Source organism: Syngnathoides biaculeatus, chromosome 16 (genome assembly GCF_019802595.1).
Source record: "Syngnathoides biaculeatus isolate LvHL_M chromosome 16, ASM1980259v1, whole genome shotgun sequence".
NCBI lineage: Eukaryota > Metazoa > Chordata > Actinopteri > Syngnathiformes > Syngnathidae > Syngnathoides > Syngnathoides biaculeatus.
In genome coordinates, this window is record NC_084655.1 from 4555802 (window position 1) to 4581237 (window position 25436).

At 43.0% G+C, this 25436-nt stretch overlaps 1 protein-coding gene across 2 annotated transcripts in view; it reads left to right on the forward strand.

The window, feature by feature from the left end:
- The window catches only part of rbfox1 (RNA binding fox-1 homolog 1), a 184961-nt gene that overhangs the window by 115412 nt on the left and 44113 nt on the right, over positions 1 to 25436 (forward strand). For both annotated transcript variants that reach the window (XM_061847146.1, XM_061847148.1), the window contains exons 8-9: positions 2582 to 2723; positions 18181 to 18220. In XM_061847146.1, the coding sequence (XP_061703130.1) occupies positions 2582 to 2723; positions 18181 to 18220 (182 nt within the window). The remainder of the gene's footprint in view (positions 1 to 2581; positions 2724 to 18180; positions 18221 to 25436) is intronic.

Here is a 25436-nt window from a genome sequence, read left to right on the forward strand (position 1 = left end):
TGTAATGTACTGGGCATCCACCTTGGCCTGGCCGTACCCATCAGCTGTCTCAGGAGTCCCACAGGCCAAAAATGGTGGATAGGAGTCCTTCACCTTGACAGCATCCCTCACCGTTGATGTCCCTCAAGGGGTTTGGGTTATTGCCGCTGCAAAAAGCACTTTCCACCTTACGGCCACAGTTCCCGTCTCCCTCCTCAGTAATAGAGACATGGAACACGGTCCACTTGCACTCAATGTCCCTCACATCCCTGGAACATGAGTGGAATTCTTTCGGAGGTGAGAGTTGAATCACTTTATGACAGAGGATTCTGCCAGATGTTCCCACCAGACCCACACAATACGTTTGGGCCTGCCTCATTGGACCGGCATCTTCCCCCACGATCGGAGCCAACTGAACACCAGGTGACGATCAGTTGACAGCTCCGTCTCTCTCTTGACCCAACTGACCCTCCATACAGGTCACTTAACCACGGCTCCTGAAGTGACGTCACGCCATGTGCGCCTACGTCAGACAAACAATTAGCTAAAAGGGCGGCGGAGCAAGAAAAGAATACAGCGAAACTGTCCGATTTACCGGCATTCTTAGCTAACAGTGAAATATCATTGAAAAGCAGACAGCAGGGCTTCAAGTATTTCAGCAAGGGGTATTTCAATGGTATTTACATGCATATCGACGGAGAAACCATTGATATTACCGCGAGATCTTTCCAGAGTCAGAGGAAGACCGAGAAGCCACGTAATATAAAATATTATAACCCAAAGACGAATTCGTCATTAACAGTTTCCTATTTTCGTGTTACCTATCACACTTGTGTGCAGAATCTGTATATGTATCTGTATAGCCGTTTGTGAACCACCGTATGAAGAAAAAGAAGGCGAGGCTTGATTTACGAGTTGTTTCCCTCGTTTTCTTTGTGTAACGTCACGCGCTCCCCTCCATAATTATTCTTGAATTAGTGCCGAACCTACGTAAGTCCCGACCGAGTACCACAATCACTACTTTAGTGTCCTCAAACATCCTTCCTTCAGTCTTGGTGTCTCGGAGCACGTCAAAGGCTTTTAGGACTGCTAGTCCGGTTTAGCTTAGCTCACCGCCGAACAGAGACACGTTTGTGCAGTCAGATCATCGCAAAATATCGCTCAACACAGATCAAGTGTGACAATCATTCACACGTAGCTATATTATGCAAGCGAAGAACTGCTAATTCATTTATATGAGACGTATTGAAAATCAAATATAGGGCATACCTTCGTGCAAACAAAGTCCGGTTTAGCTTAGCTTGGGACCCGCCGAACAGAGACAAGTTTGTGCAGTTAGATCATCGCAAAATATCGCTCAACACAGATCATGTGTGTCAATCATTCACACGTAGGTATGTTATGCAAGCGAAGAACTGCTAATTAATTTATATGAGACGTATTGAAAATCAAATATAGGGCTTCGTGCAAACATATCTGTTCCGGTTGATGGATTCAGTTGATCATGCGGTCTTCCACAAAGTTTGATCCATCAAAGACATTTTTCGTACTGGGTCTTCGGTTTTGGAAAGAGTACGAATTGAACTCCACCAACTAGCCTTTCAGGATACCTGTCGTCACTATTACAAAGTCCGTGATTACACCTCTTAACCATATCTATTGTTAAAGAACCCAAATACGCAATAAAACGCTAACAAAAGCTATACTGGACCATACAACGTTGTCTGAGGAAACTGCGGGTCCAAAAAAAGGGCGTGGTTTATGCAGATCTCTGGCCTCAGATTGGTCAGCAACGTGGATGACGCAATTTCTACGGAGGGGTCAATTGTCTAAGAAGTTTGATGACACAACCACAATGTCGATCATTAAACTGCAACCTAAGGTGTCTTACAACCTCTGTAAGGATAAGCGGCTCAGAAATTGGATTAAATATATAAGTATACATACGCACACATATGCACACTAAAATCAAAAATCTAATTTAATGTTGGGAATATCAGTTTAACTCATGGATGCCAGGGCGTAAAGTTTTTAAATCAAGGTGACAAAAGATGAATTGGTACAATTATCAACCGTACTCTTTTCTCTCTCCCTTTAAGAAACTCTTGTCCTTTGCCCCAAACCTTCCATTTTTCATTAGGTCAATGAATACTTCACTGTTTCTATTACCATTTCATTAGATCTACCTTTTGAAGAGTTGCATAATTAGGGGAGGAAATCATTCCTCAATCTTCCTCTTCACCTTCTTTCACCGCACTCTCAAATTACTCCTGGTGTCAGTTTTCCCATTTTGATTAAAGTTACCCGTATCTGTAACGTTACACGTCACATCAACTACATTTTTATATAAAATGTGGACTATTTGTGTTTAATCCCTTAACCTGCTATACTGTATGATATAACAATATGATAATGTTAAACTATTTTTTTACAAGTCTCAGATTCCTGGGAGAAAAATTTTTATTTACAATTTGAATATTATACCCATATATTATTGCTATATATTGGTCATATACTGGAATTAAACTTGATTATGCACAGGCTAGTTGTTTAAATGTTTCTGTCAAGAAGGATTTTGTGACATCGGTGCATTTCTGTCCAGTGCCAGGATTTCCCTTCCCAGCAGCCAGTGCAGCAGCAGCAGCAGCAGCCTATAGAGGAACCCACCTACGAGGTCGAGGACGGACGGTCTACAACACATTCAGGGCAGCTGCTCCAACTCCTCACATTCCAGCTTATGGAGGGTAAGCATTCTTTTTTTAAATTCAGTCCAATTATTATTAGTTTACCTTTGGTTGATTTTTTTTTCTTGTTCCTCTCAAATGGCAAGCCCTGAATCTCAATGCAGAGGCAGCAAATCACTGCATGCGAGCCTTGCCTCACACCAAAAACCAAGTCTCCCACTTTCCATAGCATGCTGAAGTAACCAATAAGCACGCTCCACTTGCTTTTCATGGAGTCATGGAAAATCACTGTCAACTTGGCCTTAGACTGTGGTGTGATTGAACAAAACGTCAGAATCTTACACCATCTAATATTCTTCACCCTTTTACCAATTTGAAATAAAACATCCTCCCCCCCAGTCTTAACAACTCTTGCAGACACTTTGTTTCTCAAAGCTCTGGAGGGCTGTGTTTTGTGGGCATGAAAATTTTTACCATTGCATTGCTCTGTTTTTGTTGTTGTTTTTCTTTATAACTGCAAGACAATGGGCATTAAGGAGGCTGACTGGGATTCTGTTAGGGTGAGATGAGGGTTAAAAATGTTATGTATTTTCCCATGAGTTAGATGTTTTCCGTCATCAACCGTATGTTTATGATTGCAACATAATACAACTTTTGCATTTAACTTCACAAATGCAACAACTGAAACAATTAAAATTCATTTTGATAAGTCAATTTAAGGAAATTCCACAAGACGTCTTTTCAAGCATATGGTATTCAAGGTAAGACTCAAAGCTTCGTCATGTAGAAATATAGATGGATAACACAAATACTGTATATTTAGAAGAGAAAAATAGTGAATAAATACTTATATCAGCCATTGTAGTAATAAATTGTTTCGGAAGCAAAGGTTTACTCCACTTTGCTCTATAACCAGGTCCAATATGTGAACATTACATCACATCCTCAAGTAACTGTTTCAAAAATGATCTTACTACACATTATTTGTTGTAGTTATGTATTTGCTGAGTGCAGCGGGACAACTATTTTAGTGCGGTACAGGGCCGTGGCCATGCAAAAAAATCTGCCAAATGCTCCACTATCACCCTCATTAACTTTTAAACAAAAACTGTGACGTTTTTCAAAATAACTATTAGACGCTTGTATGTTGTCATGGATGCGGTCTTCTTTCTGCCTCGTGCGCACCTGCTCCATGGAGCACCTACCTCCCCTTCCCTTACATGGATGATTAGTTGTATATCTTGCCACCTGTTGCACCATATCCTTTGCCAGATTGTTGTATCTCGGCATCACGTTCTTGCATTTCCTTGGTCATATGACTTCTGGTATACTAGACCCTGCCTTGTGTTTGACCTTGCCTTTTTGCTTCACGATTCTGCTACTGTTGTTTTCTTAGACTGCCTGCCTATGTCCCAACAATGGACTGAACAAATCTCAACTCAAACGGTGTCTTGTCTCTAGAGTCATGCATCTTGGGTTTAACCCTATGTTCTGCCCTTGAAAAATTATCTGCAAAGCCCTCCAGGCTCAGAGACAAGGCATTGCACAGCAGGACGAACAACTTGCTGCTTTCCGTCGTCTAGTGAAGCTCTCCAGAAAGACTCCCTGTTGAGGCAGGTAGCATCACACTTTGATGCCTCGTTTCACTTGAACCCGAAGACTCACGTCACCAGTGCGACACCGGATGAAGACATGGGACTGCCATTCCCCTGCGAGTCAGCCACCTTGCCAGTACCAGCCACACATGTGGCCGTCTGTTTACTGCTCTCACATCCCGAGCGGTTCTTGGGGGACTGTCAAAATGTCAAGCCATTCATTACGCAGTGCGAGCCCCACTTCAATCACATTCATCATATTTTACCTGACGTGACGTACAGAAGCATGGACAAGCGGTGAGGAGCCGTGGCGCGGACACGTGCCAGTCATGATCATCGTTCGTGAAGACAATGGACTAAGTGTTCTAATATGCCAATCCAAAGCAGGAGGCAGGTTAATTCCTTGATTACGTTGCTGCAAGGGACATACAGGGTCACTGATTACGCTATGGAGTTCTGCATTCAAGCAGCTGAGAGCCAGTGTAATAGGCCGCTACTAGATGCATTTTTTTACAGGGGCTATCCCCCGCCATCAAAGATCAGTTGGTTCCGCTCAATCTGCCCATGACCCTGGACTCACTCTCGCTCTGAGAATCGACAAGAGGCTCATAGATCAGGAACAAGACAAAGCCAGGAGGAATACATCACGACGCGTCGGGGACAACGGCCTCAATCCACTCACTGCCCCCATCATGGAGGAACCCATGAACCTGAGTCGCTTCCGCCTTTCTCCAGAGAAACATCTACATTGGCAGAGGGTAAGACGATGATTCCACTGTGGGCAGTTGGACCAAATCATTGTTCACTGCCATGTCAAAGCCGCTGGTACCCATAAAAATGCTTGGTCATTGGTGATTCTTGAGCTCAATACCAGACCCTGCCACTAGCACAAGTAACACTACATCTCCCCAGACCAGCAAATGGACACAACAGAGTTCATTGACTCGGGTTCTTATGCCAACCTCCTGAACACGCTCCCCGTCAGGCACATGGGCCTCAGAACCCTTGAGGCCCAGCAACCTCGCAACACATAAACTGCTGATGGTGGTTGTCTGGGTAAAATAACTCACTGCACCCAAATGCTCACGTTGACTTTTAAAGATGCACACACAGCACATAGGCTTCAACATTTGTGACGCCACAAATCATGACATAATTTTGGGAAATTCGTGGCTGAAACTACACCACGCCCATATCGACTGGTTCTCTGGGCAAGATATGGCATGGGAGAATAATTGTGCCTGGACCTGTTTCAAGTCCCCAAACACTGATATCAAAAATGTCTTTAAGGGAAGAGGATTCAGACTTGTCACTGGCACCTTCCTGTTATCATGACATGAATGGAGTCCCTTCCCCCCACAGAAATTATGACTGTGTAATTGACTTGCTCCCCGGAACCATACCACCTCGGGAAAGGCTGTTATCACTTTCAGGCCAGGCCCAGAGGACCAAGCCATGAAGGGGTACGTGAAGGATTCACTGGGAACCAGAATCATTCGCCTCTCATTGTGCCCACTTGGAGCCATTTTTTTTCATGGAGAAGAAGTACAAGACACAGAACCCTGCATTGACTATCCACCGGACTGCAGAGGGGGTCTGGTCTTCTCGGTTTGGTGGTAATTATATTTGTGCTGAACGGAGACGGGGGTGCAGTGTCTCATAGATTGGGAGGGCTATGTTCCTGAGGAGCAGTCTTGGATCTCTCTTCAGATCATCATTAACCCTTTGTTCATAAAGGTTTTCCATGGTGCGCATCCTGAGGCACCAGGGCCATTAGTGGTGAAGGGTCGGGGTACTGTCATTGGTGTGATCTTTTCCCTGCCTCGTGCACACCTGTTCCTGGGAGCAGCCTCCCCTCCTGTGCCTGAACCAGCTGCAGCTGTTTAATACTCTTTTTGGGGAGCCCAGTCAAGAGGATTACAATAGTCAACTCTACTTGAGATTAAACCATTAAAGCTTCCACAAGTTTCCTTGACTCATGCAAGCCTTTACTCTAGATATGTTTATCAAATGGTAAAAGGCAGTTTTAATGATCAATTTGATATGACTGTTGAAGGTCAGGTCGGAATGGATCAGAACACCAAGGTTTTGGACTTGGTCTTTGCTTTTTAAAAGTGAGTCCAGGTATTTACGAACAGGAATCCTTTTTTCTATATTCCCGAAAAGATTTTGTTGTGGTTTAGTTCAAGAAACATTTGGCTCATCCAGTTATTTATCTGCTTTAGACAGTGCCACAACACTTCAAACTGTGGTCATTTGGAGACACTGCTAATATAACTGTGCGTCATCTGCATAGCTATGATAGTTAAAACTAAAGTTCAGGAAAGTTTGACCCAAGCGTAGCAAAGACTGGCTGAACAGAAGGGGTCCAATAACTGATCCTTGAGGGACCCCATATGTCATTGTCATTTGTTGAGATTGATCACTTCCAATGGTCCAAAAGAAGCTCCTTTCCTCCAGGTAGGTCCTGAACCATTTAGTCCTACCCACACTTCCAACCTGTTTAGCAGTATATTGTGATCTACGGTATGAAAAGACACACTGAGATCTAACAAGATAAAAATTGACACCTTTCCTGAGTCAGTATTCACCCTTATATCATTTAAACTTTGATAAGAGCAGATTCTGTAATGTGATAAGTTCAGTAACCTGATTAAAATTTGTTAAAAAGTCAATTTAAAGTCAAGAAATCTTGACTATGAAAGCGAGATTAGAGATGGGTCTATATCTTACTAACACCAAGCTTCCAGTGCTCTGAGAGGCTTAACAGCAGCTACTTTAAGAGCTTTCGGGAACTCGCCAGACTAAAGTGAGCAATTGATTATTTGTTGCAAATCAGCTAGCCCTGATTTCACAATAGTTCTGAAAAAGTTGGTATTGAGTCAAGACAGTTCAAGGATGGTTTCACCTGCTGAACAGTTTTCTCTTCAGTTTTTTGGTCAACCCTATCAAATTCTGACATGGTCATAGAGCTTTCCTTGGGTGGCTTCAGATGTAAAATCATTTTATTATAGTTCTGATTTGTTGCAAAATTTTAACCTGATATATTGTGTTTTTTCACAAAAATAACGGGCAAACTCATTGCATTTTCTTCAAGATGATCAAATCTAAGATGTGACCTTGAATGTAAATTGGATTATTAATATGTTGAGAGGGGTTAAATGTCTCCAGTATGGCAAGTACCCTGTTATGACAAAATAGTTGTAGTCAGTAAAAATTACTGACAGCAGTTCCTCCATAAATTTTCTATTGTGTCTTGGAGGTGTATAAATTATTAAAACAATAACCTTTGGGTACCTTTAACTAAAAAACTCAGATGTTCAAAAGAGCAAAAATCATCCAGTATAATTTCCTTACATTGAAATAATGATTTAAAAATAGCAATACCACCACCTTTTTTCCCTATTTGACACTTGTTCAAAAAATTAAAATTTGCTGGTGTTGCCTCATTTAAAATGTGACTACTACTTTCTGTTAACCACTTTCATTTAATAAAACGAAGTCCAGATAATTGGTTGTAGGACACAAAGTTCAAGACACAGCCGGTAACAGGCAAACTTTGGCAGTTTATTACCGGCAGCATTTGTAACATTTTACCCCCTGAGGGAGGATATAGCTGGTTACCCAATTAAGATGGTTATGTTTCTTTAACCAGGGGTTACTTAAAATGCCTTGGTGACATGGAAGTAAAGTAAGTTTCTTTCAGCTTGTCCCTTTTGGGGTCACCACAGCATGTCATCTCAGATGAACACACATATATGTTTGGCACATTTTTTTTTTTTAAACGCAGGATGCCCTTCCTAATGCAACCCTTCTCAGGGAGTGGAGGCCCCAGTGGGATATGAACCTACAACCCCTGGTCTACCAAACCAGTGCTCTAACCACTGAGCTACGGGGCCTCTTGGTGACATGGAGGTAAAAATTTAAAAACTAATCTGTTAGGTTTGCATATTGGTAACAGACTGGGTGTAGTGAGTAATCCTGTCCAAAGGACAAACTTCCAGGGACCTGAGGGGGACGGAGCTGTCTCAGGCCCAAGCGCCTGGCAAATGAGAGGTTAATTAGACTGGCTTCGGAAACAGAGTCAATGTGTACAGGGGTAATTTAAGCAGTAATGTCTGATTTAAATTAATCTTAGAGTTTGAAATGGGCAGGATTATTGAAAAATTATGCTTTGTGTCTTGATGCTACTATACTTTAAGCCTTTCATATGGCAGCAACCCTAACCCTCTGTGTCCCAGTTTACCGATATAGAAACAGCGACCATCTTGTAGTCTCTGTAGGCATTGATTTTGAGAGATCCTTGTGACTTCCAATTCCATGGGTTGTACTGGACACACCGGTGGTGAGACGAAGCCAGGTGAGGGAAAGTGAGGACGGTTGGGAAGATCAACAGAATGGTTTAAACCTCTCCAGGATATTGAGAGGTGTGGGAATAGCGTATCCCCTCTATCATCTTATTGACCTTGATAGCCAGAGCTATCAAATTGTCCAACTTGTTGGAAATATCAGTGGTTATCAGGTGATTCTTCACACCATCAGAAAGTTCTTGAAAAAAATGCAATGGTTAAGGTAGCATTGTTCCAGTACTTCTCTGCAGCCAAGTTTCAAAGATCGATTGCGTAATCAGACACCTTGCGTCTGCCTTGCCTCAGCTAAATTAGCACTCTCGCCGCTTCTTTTCCTCACAATATATGCTATAAATCTGCTCTGGTGAGGCACAAGTGAGAGAAAGGCAGCTCCATTCAGCATTAGGTCGCACAGGTGAGAAATAATGAACGCTACTTTGGAACAATCTGTGGGGAAAGCACAACCATGTAACTCAAAATCCAGTTCACATTGCTTCAAAAATGGCCTAGCATTCCCCATTTCACCTGTCAAATCCTGGGGCTGAGATAACTGTAGAAGATTGTAAGCAGTCATGACTCGAGGCGGTGTTGTGGGAACCAAACCAGCAAGTGGTTCGGGAGTGGGGTTTGCCAAAGTTGCATTAAGATTCAGATCCTCCAGCTTCTTACCAAACATATTCAGCTGTGAATCTAGATTAAACATAATCAAGTCCTGTCTCTTTTCCAGTTCTGTGAATCCCAAGAAAAAACATCCAAGTTTCTCCTCTTGTTGAGCAAGTTTTTGTCCCTAATTCCTCATAGCCACTTGTACCACATGTGTATCTGCTGTGTCCATATCTGACCAGGAAAATACAGTTCCTGACACAGATCGGGAAGGATACAAAACCAAGAAACAAGAGGAAAACTTGGGCAGTATATTATGAGCATGGTTTGGAAACCAAGTAGTCAATTCAACCAGGCAACAGTATAAAAAAACATGAGCCAAGGATGAGGTTCAAAAAACGAGCACAGTCCTACACAAGGTCAAAACATGGATCGGAATGCTGGATAGGAAGAATTAATTGGAGTAACGTTCTGGAAACTAAAAGAGTGGAAACCCAGGGGTTAAATATCATAACTAACAAACCAAAATTAGAAGCACCTGAAGTGACATCTGGCAAAGGAAGCAAAACAAGAGCTATTAAAAACTGAACGTGACACACCAAAATAACATTGAAAGTAGAAAACAACCCAGGAAATCCCAAGTGACAATAACTTAACTATAAAAGCAATGACCACTGTAGACCAAAAAGCCATACAGATGGGACACAAGGCTTTTATGCGGCTTCCCCAAAATTATGGGTGTGATCTTTTTAATTTTTTGTGTTTGTATCTTCCACTGACACTTCCAAATCCATCACTTCAAACGTTATTTTGCACTTGCTGTGTATTCCAAAACGTTCCATAGTGAAAAATATCAGTGCTACCTAATGTGCAAAACCTTCTTTTTGGTGATTTTATTAAACTAGACCCTTACTGTTGAGGTCAAAACAACAAATATTAATGTTGCTCTTGTGACGTTACAAGCATCACAATGGTGAAGTAATAGTCTGAATGTAGAGAATGGGATTTGGTCCCAAACTGGTCTGAGATCCTCCTATAGTTATGCCAACAAATATATTTTCAGAAAGTTTATACGATATATTGTTATGATAAATGCACATGCTTTTCCCCGTTAACATGGGTGGTTGGAAAATTGTTTGCTGCACTTGTAATCATATTTAAAGGTCAAGTGTCATTAAATGGATGATTTTTGTAATATTATTAATGAAAAATCCACAGCGAATATGGTCCCATGTGTTTTTTTTTTTTTACCACAAAACATGATTTTGACGTATACAGCTTTTTGTAACTCCCGCCATGAAAATCATCTCGAGGGATTTGTTTTTGAGAAGAAGCAGGAAGTGACATACAGGACAGAGGCCCCCCCTAGTGGACTCGTTTGTTTCCATTAGTTTTACCTCCGGGAAGGTAGCTCGTTGTTCCTTCGTGTTAGCCAAAATACCGGCTCATTGCATTGCTGGACATTGCTTGAACACTCGGGAGAATGGATTTAGCCTTCATAAGTTTCCAAGAGACTCGGTTTGTTGTGAAAAATGGATTGCACGGGTGCAGAGGTAGGGAGTAATGCGCCCCAGCTCGACAGTGTTCGACAAGTACTGCGGCAGCTTTGAACATACGCCTAAAAGCAGCATGCTCAGCTCCACATCCTCCTTAAATGCCACCACCCACACTGGCTGAGGCGCCGCGTTCGGCGGTCACTGCTTCTGCGAAGGCTGAGCGTCGCCGCGTTGGCTCATCTCCACCGCGAAAGTGGATCAGACAGGGATGAGGTTTGGCCGTGGTCGCATATCATCTGAATATGGCTCGAAACAATAGTGTAATATTGCCCTGAGGGCTCGAAACAATAGTGTAATATTGCCCCGGTAACTTCACTCGGTTGTGTGGTGTTCTCCTTTTCGAAAAGAGCTTCCGTGTCAGACGGGGCGCGTTTGTCTCCCATAGTTAGGTTGCACCGCGTGTTTTCATTTGCAAATGTCCGGTTGACATCACAGACGGAGGACGCAGCCAATATGGCGACCACTTGGAAATCGTAGAATGACACTTCTGCAACTTTCCGCATGGATGATGCGCTCTCCGCTCACATTTTTTTTTTTTTTTTGTATAGACATTGAAGTGTATAATGTTATGTATTTTTCATTCAAATATCTATTTTAGAATGTTTATAGGGATGACACCCGGGCTTTAAGTATCACTGTGCTACTTATTATTGTGATCAGATGCAGACTTTCTTGAAGGCCTAGTGATACAAGAGTGAGTCCACAATGAGTGCACTCAAAATAAATCCTGTACTTTAGCTAGGAAACCAAATTTTCTCTTTGTTTATATGCAGGTGTGATTTGAACTATGATATTAATTAACTATTATGTAAATATGCTTGAGTCCCACATTTTAAATGGCACACCTCTCTGAGTTTCCATGATGTTTGCAGCGGTATTGAACATCAGAGTTTGCACAAACACTGGAAAACCTGTCTAATAGCCAGTGAAATTGGAGCTTTGATTCTCGGAAGAACAGTCGGAAAGTAGATGGAGCAGCAGAGGCTGCTGCTTAGATGCATTTTATTGGCGTCCAAATGTGTACTCCTACCACTTTAAAGGTCAAGTGTCGTCAAACGGATGATTTTTGGTATATTATTAATGCAAAATCCACAGCCAATATGGTCCCATGTGTTTTTTCACCACACTACATGATTTTGACGTATACAGCTTTTTGTAACTCCCGCCATGAAAATCCTCTCAGGGATTTGTTTTCGAGAAGAAGCAGGAAGTGACGTACAGGACAGCAGTGCCCCCTCGTGGACTTGTTTGTTTCGATTAGATTTACCTCCAGGAAGGTAGCTCATTGTTCCTTCGTGTTAGCCAAAATGCCGACTCATTGCATTGCTGGACATTGCTTGAACACTCGGGAGAATGTAATTACCCTTCATAAGTTTGAAAGAGATCCTGTTTGTTGTGAAAAATGGATTGCACGAGTGCAGAGGATGAGAACTTCGTGGGTTCCAAATAACAGGTAGGTGTGTATACAGCTCAAAAAAAAATAATAATAGTTTGGGTCGGACCACGTAATCGGTCTCTTTCATAATGTAGCAAAAGGTCCGCGTATAAAATGTGTGCGCATACAGATACTAAAAAAAATAATAGTTTGGGGCGGACCACGTAATCGGTCTGTCACATAACGTAACAAAAGATCCGCGTATGATGTGTCGATGTGCGCATCACCCAGCCAACAATGTCTCAATAGTGTTCATCTCGTACTGCGGCGACTTTGAACATACCCTGAAAAGCATCATAGCTCGGCTCCACCTCCTCCTTATATACCAAGGCGCCAAAATTCAGCCACACTGGCTGAGGCGACGCGTTTGGCGGTCACAGCTTCTGCGAAGGCTGCGCGTCGGGCTTTGTGACGGGGGTGGCTCTGAAGAACCCAGCCGAGAATGCGTTACTCAGTCGCGTGCTCGCATGAAGCACCCCGGCTCGAATGTGACTAAAGCAGCACCGCTCGGCTCTGTCATAAGCCACACCGGCTGAAATGAGCTGCGATGGCTCATCTCCGCCGCGGAAGTGGATCGGACGGGATGCGGTTTGGCCGTGATCGGATATCATCTGAATATGGCTTCAAACAATAGTGTAACATTGCGCTGAGGGCTCGAAACAATAGTGTAATATTGGCCCGGTAACTTCACTTGGTTGTGTGGTGTTGTCCTTTTCGAAAAGTGCTTCGGTGTCAGAAGGGACCACTTGGATGTCGAGGGACAATCAATTGCGCAACTTTGTGCATGGATGACGCGCTCTCTGCTCACTTTTTTTTTTTTCGTATAGAAATTGAAGTGAATACTGTTATATGTATCTTTCATTACAATATCTATCTTAGAACATTTATAGGATGACAGTCCCACTTTAACACATACTGTTTTTACATATTGTATTGTGCTCTATGTATTACACATTTCAACCACAGTTCAGATCGCAAAAGAAACAAAAGTAAAACACACTCGCACACACACATAGACACTAACTAACTAACTAACTAACTAACTAACTAACTAACTAACTAACTAACTAACTAACTAACTAACTAACTAACTAACGTGAGCAGGGAGCTGTATAAAGATACATCCTTAATTTTTGTTGTAATAGCTGTCAATCTCAGATTGCTTTATAAAGTCAAAAAAATACAGCCAAATTGCAGTTATTTCAGCTTTATGCACTATAATGCAGTGTGCCAACAATATGTTAACTTCATTTGCATGAGACTCAAAATGTAGTTTTTGTGTAATTATTCTTTCATTGCTTATTACAGTGGCATTTAACAGCATCACTATTTCTCATCTTTTCTCCGGGAACTCCGATTTCCTCCCATTCCTAAGAAAGGGCTGTAAAATTCTGCACCTTTTGTATGAGAAAGGCCAGTGTAAAGAGTGGTATGGTATATTTTAATTAGAAAAGAAAACAAGGGTGGCTCAGTGGTTCAGCTGGAAAGCGTTAGCCTCACAGTTCTGAGGACCCAAGTTCAATCCCGGTCCTCCCTGTGTGGAGTTTGTATGTTCTCCCCGTGCCTGCATGGGTTTTCTCTGGGCACTCTGTTTTCCTCCTACATCCCAAACATATGCAACATTAATTGGACACGCTAAATCGTCCCTAGGTGCGGTTGTGAGTGCGGCTGTTTGTCTCTATATGCCCTGTGATTGACTGGGAACCAGTTCAGGGTGTCCCCCGCCTCCTACCCGTTGACAGCTGGGATAGGCTCCAGCGCTCCTCGCAACCCTCGTGAGGATAAGTGGCAAAGAAAATGGATGGTTGGATGGATGGACTATTTCTCATCTGATTACAACACAATTACATGACAAAATGTTTTTAGGGCAGTGATGGCAAAATGTGACAATACCAACATGGCATTGCAAGAAATTAGTCAGCAATCAGTTAAATATTTCCTCCAAGTGTAAAGGGTGGTTATACTAAATGTCACCTCTGCTATATAACCCAGCTGATTTTGAGTAAAAGGTAGACTGTTCTGAGTTGTGGCAGCTGTTCAGTCACAGAGCACATACAGACAGACAAGCATTCAGACTCACATTCAATATCACCTATCCCTGTCCCAGCTAACTTCAGGGGAAAGGCAGACCCAGAACTGGTCGCCAGTTAGTTACAGGGCATATACAGTGAAGAAAATAAGTATTTGAACACCCTGCTGTATTGCAAGTTCTCCCTCTTAGATATCATGGAGGGGTCTGAATTTTTCATCGTAGCTGCATGTCCACTGTGAGAGAGATAATCTCAAAAGAAAAATCCAGAAATCACAATGTATGATTTTTTAATCATTTATTTGTGTGATACACCTGCAAATAAGTATTTGAACACCTGTCTAGCAGATAGAATTCTGACCCTCAAAGACCTGTTAGTCCGCCTTTAAAAGTCCACCTCCACTCCATGTATTATCCTGAATCAGACGCACCCGTGTGAGGTCGTTAGCTGCATAAAAAATATCTGTCCATACAATTGGTTAGACTCAAACTTACAACATGGCCAAGACCAAAGAGCTGTCCAAAGACACCAGAGACAAAATTGTACAGCTCCACATGGCTGGAAAGGGGCTACAGAGAAATTTCCAAGAAGCTTGGTGAAGGTCCACTGTTGGAGCAATCATTAGAAAACGGAAGACGCGAAACATGACAGTCAATCTCAATCAGAGTGGAGCCCCATGAAAGATATCACCTCGTGGGGTGTCAATGATCCTTAGAAAGGTGAGGAATCAGCCCAGGACTACACGACGGGACTTGGTCAGACGTCCGGTCTTATCTAGGTATTTGCCGCACACATAGACAAAAAAAAAGACTGCCTGGTACACAAGGTTTTTATATGTATGGGTCCATGTTAGAAGTGGCTGCCTCCCCCAAATCTGGTCCTGGAGTGGGATAATAACTTTCCGCTCCTTATCTGGTGTCGTTCGTCTCCACGGCAATGCCTGGGCGAGGAGGATGCCACCAGCCGGTTTTCTGTGTACAAAGATCAAGGACAGCCACCGCACTCCACAACACATCCTTGTCTGATTAACAAATGGACAACACTTTATCTGTTGATTTCAATGTATAAGGTCATATTTAAGCAAATAATGAGAGTGCAATAAAAGTAAAACAGTCTTCACACGGAAGGTTCCCCTGCTTAAACCAGCACGTCAAGGCCTGTCTTAAATTTGCCAATGACCGTTTGGATGATACAGAGGTGTCATGAGAGAAAGGTTTGTGGTCAGATGAGACCAAAATTTAACATTTTGGTCATAATTCCACTCACCGGGTTTTGAGGAAGACAAATGATGAGTTCCATCCCAAGAACAACATCCCTACTGTGAAGCACGGGGGTGGTAGGATCATGCTTGGGGTGTTTTTCTGCAAATGGGACAGGACGACTGCACTGTATTAAGGAGAGGATGACCGCGGCCATGTACTGTGAGATTTTGGGGAAAAACCTCTTTTCCACAGTCAGAGAATTGAAGATGGGTCGTGGCTGGCTCTTTCAACATGACAATGACCCGAAGCACACAGCCAGAAAAACCAAGGAGTGGCTCCGTAAGAAGCATACCAAGGTTCTGGCATGACCTAGCCAGTCTCCAGACCTAAACCCAATAGAAAATTTTTGGAGGGAGATGAAACTCTGTGTTTCTAAGCAACAGCCCAGAAATCTCTCCGATCTAGAGATCTGTGTGGAGGAGTGGGCCAAAATCCCTCCTGGAGTGTGTCCAAACCTGGTGAACAACTCCAGGAAATGTTTGGCCTCTGTAATTGCAAACAAAGTGTACTGTACCAAATATTAACATTTTTTTTTTTATGTTCAAATACTTATTTGCAGCTGAACCACACAAATAAATCAGTAAAAAAACATACATTGTGATTTCTGAATTTTTCTTTTTAGATTATCTCTCTCACAGTGGACATGCACCTATGATGAAAATTTTGGACCCCCCGATGATTTCTAACTCAGAGAACTTATATAGCAGGGTGTTTAAATACTCATTTTCTTCGCTGTATAGACACTTTCCATGAGTGGGAAGTGAACTCACGCTGCCTCCACCTAGGTCAGGCGAGTGTACCACTACACCAGGGGTCGGGAATCTATGGCTCGCGAGCCATATCTGGCTTTTTTTTTTATAGTTGCATATGGCTCACAGAGTCTTCATAATGACATACTGTACATGTCATTTGTGTCACGTATGCAACACAAATTGGGCAGAGACAGTGTATCCTAGTGGGGTTGCCATAGTTTGCTGTCCAAATGGAAGTCGATGCGGATCAGTGCAGAAGGGTCGAATGCTGATCGGGTAGAAATTAATTGTGGGAACAGTTTTGACATAGAACTCCAGTTTTCAGCAAGAATAGACAGAGGAATTTGCCTTTGTGGACAAAGAAGATTCCTTTGTGTCTTATATGTAATGACAAAATAGGAACGATGAAATGCTCAAATATAAAGTGCCACTTAGACACACGCCATACTGTTATTGCATCAAAATATCCTACGGGGGACAGCAGTAAGAAAGCATGTCCAAGATGTACTATTCAGAGTCTAAGCTAGTCAGCAGCAACTCTGTGTTTGGACACAACAAAGTGACTGTTATTAAGATAGCTTTGCTGATGCTTTGACAATTGTGAGAAACAGAAAGCCATTCACAGATGGGGAGTTCGCCAAAACGGTAATGCTTGATGTTGCCGTTGAGCTTTTTGACAACTTTTCACAAAGAGACAAGAAAATCAAATCAATAAAAGACATGCCTCTGTCAGTCAGCATTGTTGGCGCGCCAACTTAAGTGGGGAGTTTAAACCTGAAGACCAGCTGATTGTGAAAACTTGGAAAGCACTTTCTGTCACACGTGTTAACCATTCCTGCTCCGGTCATCTGATCATGGTCGGGAGACGCAAGGGGAGACGCCTTCTCCTGGGCTGAGTTTGTCCTCCTTGGGGTTAACGCCCTTCTCGCGTCGCAACTCTGAAGCTGAATGGTGGGAGTAGTAATAACACAAAGCATCGACTCGCTGTTATACTTGCTTTATTGAGTCTTTGCATAAAACACTTTCCCGGTTGCTGTGAATCAAACTTTTTCTCCCTCTCTCACTCGGCCCTCACTAAAACGCTTGCACAGTCCATCTCACCTACACATGAATACACACGCCACCTGCACCGAGCCTGCAACACATGGCACACTACGGCGTGTGATTATCACTGTACTGACAATGTTTAGTTCTACTTTTGCATGTGAGAAGTCTTTCTCACATTTAAAAATTATTGAGACCAACCTATGTTCACAATTAATGGATGGAAGTCTGCATGACGTTTATTCTAATGATTTATGAAACAGATTACAAAGCCATCAGCAAAATCATGCAGCACCAGATGTCGCATTAATGGTAAGAAGTACTTTTGTCACTATTGGTGAGCAACAACATAATGTTGTTTGAAATAATTCAGGGGCTTATTGTAATCTTAATGTGCAAATACACTTTTATTTACTTTTTTAAAAAATGTATGGTTCTTTTAGAATTGCATTTAAAAATATTTTGCATTTATGGCACTCCTAGCCTAAAAGGTTCGCAAACCAAGCACTACACCATCAGTGACGTTACTTAACATCACTGTGTTGGAATCCATGGTGCCTGCACAGAAGTCAGGCATGTGAACAGCAAAAGTGTCAGTGACTACCTTTACCCCCTTACACCCTTTCAAAGAATAGCAGTCGTTTAATTTTATGTAACCCTCCCAGCTTCCTTACTGAGCCATTAGACAGTAGTTGGGGTGCCTGCTGTATTTCCCTATTTGACTGTGGTCATATTTTTTATTTTCTGTTGGTTGTGTTTTTGATTGCGGAGATGGGAGTTAGTGGGTAGCCAGCCCAGTACCTGCATGTCAACATGCACTAATATGGATGTTTATTTATTTATTTTTTTATTGTGTGTTTGTCTGTTTGTTTGTTTTTGCATCCTCTACAGTGTTGTTTACCAGGATGGATTTTATGGTGCAGATATTTATGTAAGTATTGTTTACTAGTATGACATTGCATGTGACACCCATGGTTTACATGGTTATTTGCTTTGAATGAACAAATCCCACAATACACTTTTCTTTTAACCTGCCATTTGAATTTCTTTCTGAACAAGACCAAGAAAATAATATATGTATTGTAAAATGGGCAAATATCAATCAAAATTTTAAAGCTTTCTTTGTTTTGTTTGGATTACATTGATTCACATTGTACTTCAATATTAATTAATTAATACTGTACAGTGTCGTAAAAAAGTATTTGCCCGCCTGCAGATTTCAGTTTTGGGTTTTTTTGCACATTTGTCACACAAAGATTTGGAATAATCAAACCAATTTCAATATCACTCTGAGACAACCCAAGGAATTACAAAATTAAATTTTCAAATGGCAATTACATTTTTTAAGGCACCAAAAACATTCAAACCTTTCATACATTCTGTGAAAAAGTAAACCCTCCACCCCGCCCCCACCCCATTGATTCACAAAGTCACTTTGACCAAACACAAATTTGGGAAAGGTGAGTTCAATTTCACAAGCCACACCCAAACCTGATTACCACCATACTTGTTGAATCAAGAAAAAATGTAAATAGAATGGTCAGAATTGGCCATGCTTTTGCAACATCGCGTGGACATCGTGGTCACTGCCTCTGGATTTCAAAAAGAGTGACCAAAGGGTATGTTCCAACTATGGAGGGATCACACTCCTCAACCTCCCTGGTAAGGTCTACTCAGTGATACTGGAGAGGAGGGTCCGTCGGGAAGTCGGATCTCGGATTCAGGAGGAGAAATGTGGTTTTCGTCCTGGCCGTGGAACAATGGACCAGCTCTACACCCTCGGCAGGATCCTCGAGGGTGCATGGGAGTTTGCCCAACTAGTCTTCATGTGTTTTGTGGACTTGGAGAAGGTGTTCGACCGCGTCCCTCGGGGAATCCTGTGGGGGGTTCTTTGGGAGTACGGGGTACCTCTGATACAAGTTGTTTAGTCCCTGTACAACCACTGTCAGAATTTGGGCCACATTGCCGGCAATAAGTCGGACTCGTTTCCGTTGAGAGTTGGACTCTGCCAAGGCTGCCCTTTGTCACCGATTATGTTCAAAATTTTTATAGACAGAATTTCTAAGCGCAGCCGAGGCGTAGAGGGTGTCTGGTTTGGTGGCCTCAGCATCACATCTCTGCTCTTTGCAGATGATTTGGTTCTGTTGGCTTCATCAAGCCATGATCTCCAGCTCTCACTGCAGCGATTCACAGCTGAATGTGAAGCAGCTGGGATGAGAATCAGCCCCTCCAAATTTGAGACCATGGTCCTCAGTCAGAAAAGGGTAGCGTGCCCTCTCTGGGTTGGACATAAGATCCTGCCTCAAGTGGAGGAGTTGTAGTATCTTTGGGTCTTGTCCACGAATAAGGGAAGAATGGATCAGGAGATTGGATTGGTGCAGCATCTGTAGTGATGCAGACCTTGTGTCAATCCTTTGTGGTAAAGAGGGAGCTAAGTCGAAAGCCAAAGCTCTCAATTTACCAGTCGATCTCGGTCCCTACCCTCACCTATGCACACGAGCTGTTGGTCCTGACCGAAAGAAAAAGATCCTGGATACAAGCAGCCAAAATGAGTTCCCTCCGCAGGGTCTCCAGGCTCTGCCTTAGAGATAGGATGAGAAGCTCGGTCATCCGGGAGGGGGTCAGTGTCGAGCCGCTGCTCCTCTGCATTGAGAGGAGCCATATGAGGTGGCTGGGGTATCTAATTCAGATGCCTCCCAGACACCTCCCTGGTGAGGTGTTCCGGGCATGTCCCACCAGAAAGAGACCCCAAGGACAACCCAGGACACGCTACAGAGATTATGTCTCTCAGATGGCTTGGGAATGCCTCGGGATCCCTCCGGAAGAGCTGGGAGAAGTGGCTGAGGAAAAGGAAGTCTGGGTATCCTTGCTGAAGCTACTTCCCCCGCAACCCGACCTGGCATAGCTGTAGATAATGGATGGATGGATGAGAATTGGTCTATTAGACCATGAAGTAGGCTACAAGTTCTCAAGAACCAGTGCATCATGCCACGATCCAAAGAAATTCAAGATGAAATGAGATAAAAATGACTGAAATCCATCAGTCTGGAAAAGGTTACAAAGCCATTTGCAAGGCTTTGGGGCTCCAGCAAACCACTGTCAAAGCTTTTATCCAAATATTTAAATAACTTAGAACAGTGGCAAACCTTCCTCGGAGTGGACGACCAACTAATATTACTCCCAGGGTGTCACAACGACTCATCCAGGAGGTCACAAAAGAACCTCAAACAATTTCTAAAGACCTCCAGCTCTCACTGGCCTCATTTAAGGTCAGTGTTCATGACTCTACCATAAGAAAGACTCTGGGCAAAAATGGCATCCAGAGGAGAGTTCCCACCCAAAACCCCCTGGTGTCAGCAAAGAATACAAAAACGCATCTCACATTTGCCAAAACACATCTAAATGACTTTTGGAGAAAATATTCTGTAAAATTATGAGTCAAAAATGTAATATTTTTGGAAGGTGTGTAGCCTATGGCGTAAAAATGTCACAGCATTTGTTAAAAAGAACATTGTGCCAGCATTGAAGCATGGTGGTGACAGTGTCATGGTTTATTGTTTCTTTGCTGCCTCAGGACCAGGAAAACTTTCTGTGATTGATGGAACAATGAATTCTGTCCTGTCCGAGGAAATCCTGAAGGGGAATGTCTCGCCATCAGGTCATGCCCTTCATGTCACTCTCTTGGATCATGCACCAGCACAATGACCCAAAACACACCAGCAAGTCCACCTCTGAATGGCTCGGAAAAAAACAAAAGTAAGGTTTTGGAGTGGCCAAGTCAATTGAAATTATCTGGTGTGACCTTAAACGGGCAGTTCATGCTAGAAAATCCTCCAATATGGCAGAGTTAAAACAATTCTGCAAAGAGTGGGACAAAATTCCTCCAGAGCACTGTGAAGGCCTCATCACCAATTATCACAAATGCTGGATTTCAGTTATTGCTGCCAAGGGTGGCACAACCCATTATTAGTTTCAGGGAGTTATTACTTTTTCATAAAGGGTCAGAAAGGTTTGGATTTTTTTCCCTTAATAAATTGAGTTGTCATTTGAAAACCACATTTTTTATTTCCTTGGGTTACTTTGAGTGATCTTAAAATTGCTCTAATGATTTGACACTTTTGTGTGTGATGTATAAAAAAACAAAAATCAGGACGCGGGCAAATATTTTTTCACGGCAGTATACATGCCAGGGATGTATGTGAAGGACAATGTTTGTTATCTTGCTTTTATAACATTTTACTTGCTTGTCTCCCCCATTACCCTTGTGGCCCCATACTGAAAACAGACTATTAATATGCACAAGTAAAGGGTTTAAAAGCTCCTATACTACTTGCATTCATCAAAGGTGTGTTTTATCCAAGTAACACAGTTAATGTGACAGAAAACTAGTTTAATTGTTGTTCAATATTTGGAGCCTTATAGTATAATTGCGTAAATAATCTGAATAAAAAAGTGCACTTGCAAAAAAAACGTATTTTTTGTTGCTTTATGTCTGTGTTGATTCTCAGTCATGCAGTTTGTTGAAATCCACAAAGGTTAAGTCAAGGCAAATGAAGTTTTGTATGTTGAATTTGCTTAATTTTTTCTTATTTTTTGAAAACATTCAGAAAAGACTTAGGGAGTTATGCTGCAAGGCTAATACACGTACTTCATTTCTGTTTTTAGTTTGGGATTTTTTGGTGGATTTTCTTTAGACTCATTTAGGAATATTTTAAAATAATATTAACAGTAATACAATGGAACGTTGGAGTTTGAACATAATTCGTCTTGTGAAGTGTTCAAAAACAGACTTGTTGTACCTCTGAAACATTATTTTCCATAGAAAATAATGTAAATGAGTTTGATCCGTTCCCAACCTCCAAATATTATATTCCTATTTTAATTGCTACTTATTTAAAAATATGAACACCCTATATTTAAACAATAAAAAAATGCATAACCTTAAAACAACTTAAATGTGTTACCTTTTTGGGCCCAGTGTGATAGCATCAGAGGGACTCGAGGGGGAAAGAGGAAGTGATATGCCTAAATCAGCCTCCATAATTTGACTGGGTAATTTTCCAGTAGCTTCTCAATTTCTTCTATCTGTGGCCTTCGCTTTGTAATGCTTTGCACTCCTTTACCAGCACTAACTGCCTTTTATTACATTTTTATTCTTTAGGATATTTGAAATAGTCAACTTAGACATACAATACTAGTTAACAAGACCTGTAACAAACATGCACCCATTTTGGTACTTAGCAATTTTCTCCTTCCTTAAATCCACTGGTTTTCTCATTTTTCTTTTTCCTTTGCTGCTCATAGCACTGCTATCAATCCTTGTGCTCATAGCAAAGAAAATACTGGAAATATAAAAAAAAAAAATCTTTAGAAGCACTCATGAATGTGAGTGCATGAGCATACACTGCGTTACTATGACTGCCTGCTGGACTCAAAGTGGGCAGTGGCTTGTCATGGCACCGCAACATGTGTGTTCAGCATCGCTCGACCTGACTCAACTATCCGGTCAACATGGGGTCAGCTTTGTCCGGGTGTTGGGACACAAAGATTTGGGTCCAACACCTAGGCATTTTTTATGCTGATTTTTTGGTTGAAGTCTGATTTGCACAACCCCAAGACATTTGACCTCAAAGGTTCAAAATAATAATAATAATAATAATAATAATAATGTGTTCACTCTAGTCATAGCTGAAAGTTGTGTAAAAAGAGTTTGCACGTTTAAGCGAGGATTTAGCAGGAGAGTAAGAAAGGGCAGTATTACAAGTGACAGTGCTATAATTTAAGTGATGGAGTAAGTGCTCAGGAAGCATTATACTAAATTTCCCATGTGAGTCTTTAAATTACAAGTATTCAAACCCCATGTGTTTAACTCAGTCTTTCTAATTAGAAAAAGGACTTCATGAAACATCGTTGCTGTTATATTTGCCTTTTACTCAAGAACACACTGGCCCTGGAAAAAATGGAAACTTCAGATATAGAACATTCTAACTTAAATAACTGATGGTGCATTCAAGTAATCCCACACTACATGAGCATAGCCTGGATGTAAAGATTCCTGAGCCACCTATCCCCTGTCAACAGATCAGAAAATTTGATAGATGACAACATACTGTCACGGATCATTTTGCAAGTAAGACGCAGATGCTGAGAGGACAGGGAGGTGAGGTTGTGAATGGATGTTTATTGAACAGGAAGTCAACCTCGAAACTCAGAGTCGGGTTTTGCAGAATTCCAATTTGGACCAGGCTGGCAGAGTGGGAGGTCATGTTGTTGATGGGCCGCAGGAGGTGAGCACGAGGTTGCAGTGGTCCAAGGAAGGTGCCAGCCTAGAGACAAAGAACAAAAAAGTATGACGATGAGAAAATTCGAAGGAGTTCAAGAAGCAAACACTGACAGGGTGGCTTGGCTACAAACTTGATGTGTTGCACTGATAGTGTGCCGATGAGTCGGTTAGGGTTTTCATCATGCATGAGTACGCAAGCATTGTGTAGTGCTTCCCTTCGTCACAGCGTTCCTGTGCCACTGTAGTCTTGTTATGTCGTGTTCACGTTTCAAAGTTTTGCCTCATAGTCATTGGACTTTGTTGCATGTTTTTAGACCTGCCTCTGGCTTCTCGGACCACTTACCTGTTTATCATTTCAGTTTTGAATAAAACCACTGTCAACATCATGCCCTTGCCTCAGAGTCCTGCAGTTGGCTCCAGTCCCGTGCTTCGCGGCTATGACAGAACAAACTGGCCATAAAAGGACCCAGCAGGTAAAACACAGCATCGCCAGTCTCGTCGCTGGGCTGCCTCGCAGCACACACATCCAATTGACCAAGGTCCCCGATATGAATGGGCTCATTTTATTCGCTCCCTCCTACCTCACCATTTTCACCATTGCATGTTTTTCTGGACTCGGATTTTTCAGATATTAAGGAGGACCTGGACTTATATGACCCCCTACCAGATTCTTTCTAAGGGAGTAATTTAGCTTTTTCCCTCCCAGTCTCCAGTCCCAGTCAATTTGTTTTGCCTCCCCCTGTTTCCAGCCCCCGAGTGCCTAAGTCCCGTGTGCCCAAGTCCTCTTCCTGCAATCCTTTTTGGGGCAACCATTTGGCCATCTATCCAGGGCCTCCGCATGGCGGCCAGAGGAGGCTCCCAAGTAGAGTGCCGCTTTATGCCTCCCTCTACACTCCGGCCAAGCCACAGTCGACTTCCATCCATGCCTCACTGGTGACGCAACCACAGCCGACTTCCACTTACGACTCGCCGGTGACCGAGCCACAGCGAATTTTCGCCCTCGCGTCGCTGGCGACCGAGCCACAGCCGATTCATGTCCATGCCTTGGTGGCGACTGGGCCACAGACGATTGTCGTCGGTGCCTCGGTGGCAACTGAGCCACAGCCGATTCTCGTCCATGCCTCAGTAGGGACCGAGCCACAGCCAACTCTCGCCCATGCCTCGGTGGCGACTGAGCTTCAGCCGATTTGCGCCCATGCCTTGGTGGAGACTGAGCCACAGCCGACTCTCGCCCATGGCTCGGTGGAGACCAACACCAGGCTGCCTCTTGCTCATGCTTTGGTGACGACCCCTCCATGACCGCCTGTCTCAGCGGCGACCCCTCCATGGCCGCCTGTCTCAGCGGCGACCCCTCTATGGCCGCCTGTCTCGGTAGCGACCAACCCCAGGCTGCCACTTGCTCATGCTATGGTGCCAACCCCTCCATGGCCACCTGTCCCAGCGCCAACCCCTCCACTGTTACCTGTCTGGGCGCAACCCCTCCATGGCTGCCTGTCTCAGTGGAGACCCATCCACGGCCACCCCTCACTCCTGTCTGGGTGACGACACTTCCACGGCCACCCCTCATGCCTGTCTTAGAGACGACCAATCCTCGGTCACCTGTCTCAGCTGCAAGCCATCCATGACTGCCTGTCTCGACGGCGACCCGTCCACGGCTGCCTGTCTCGTTGGCGACCCATCCACGGTGTCATAGGCACAAGGCAAGGGACTGGACCCAACTGCACGACTCTGAGGCAAGGGCATGATGTTGACAGTAGGTTTATTCAAAACTGAGATGATAAACAGATAAGCAGTTGGAGAAGGCAGAGGCAGGTTTAAAAACATGCAACAAAGTCCGATGACTATGAGGCAAAACTTGGAAACG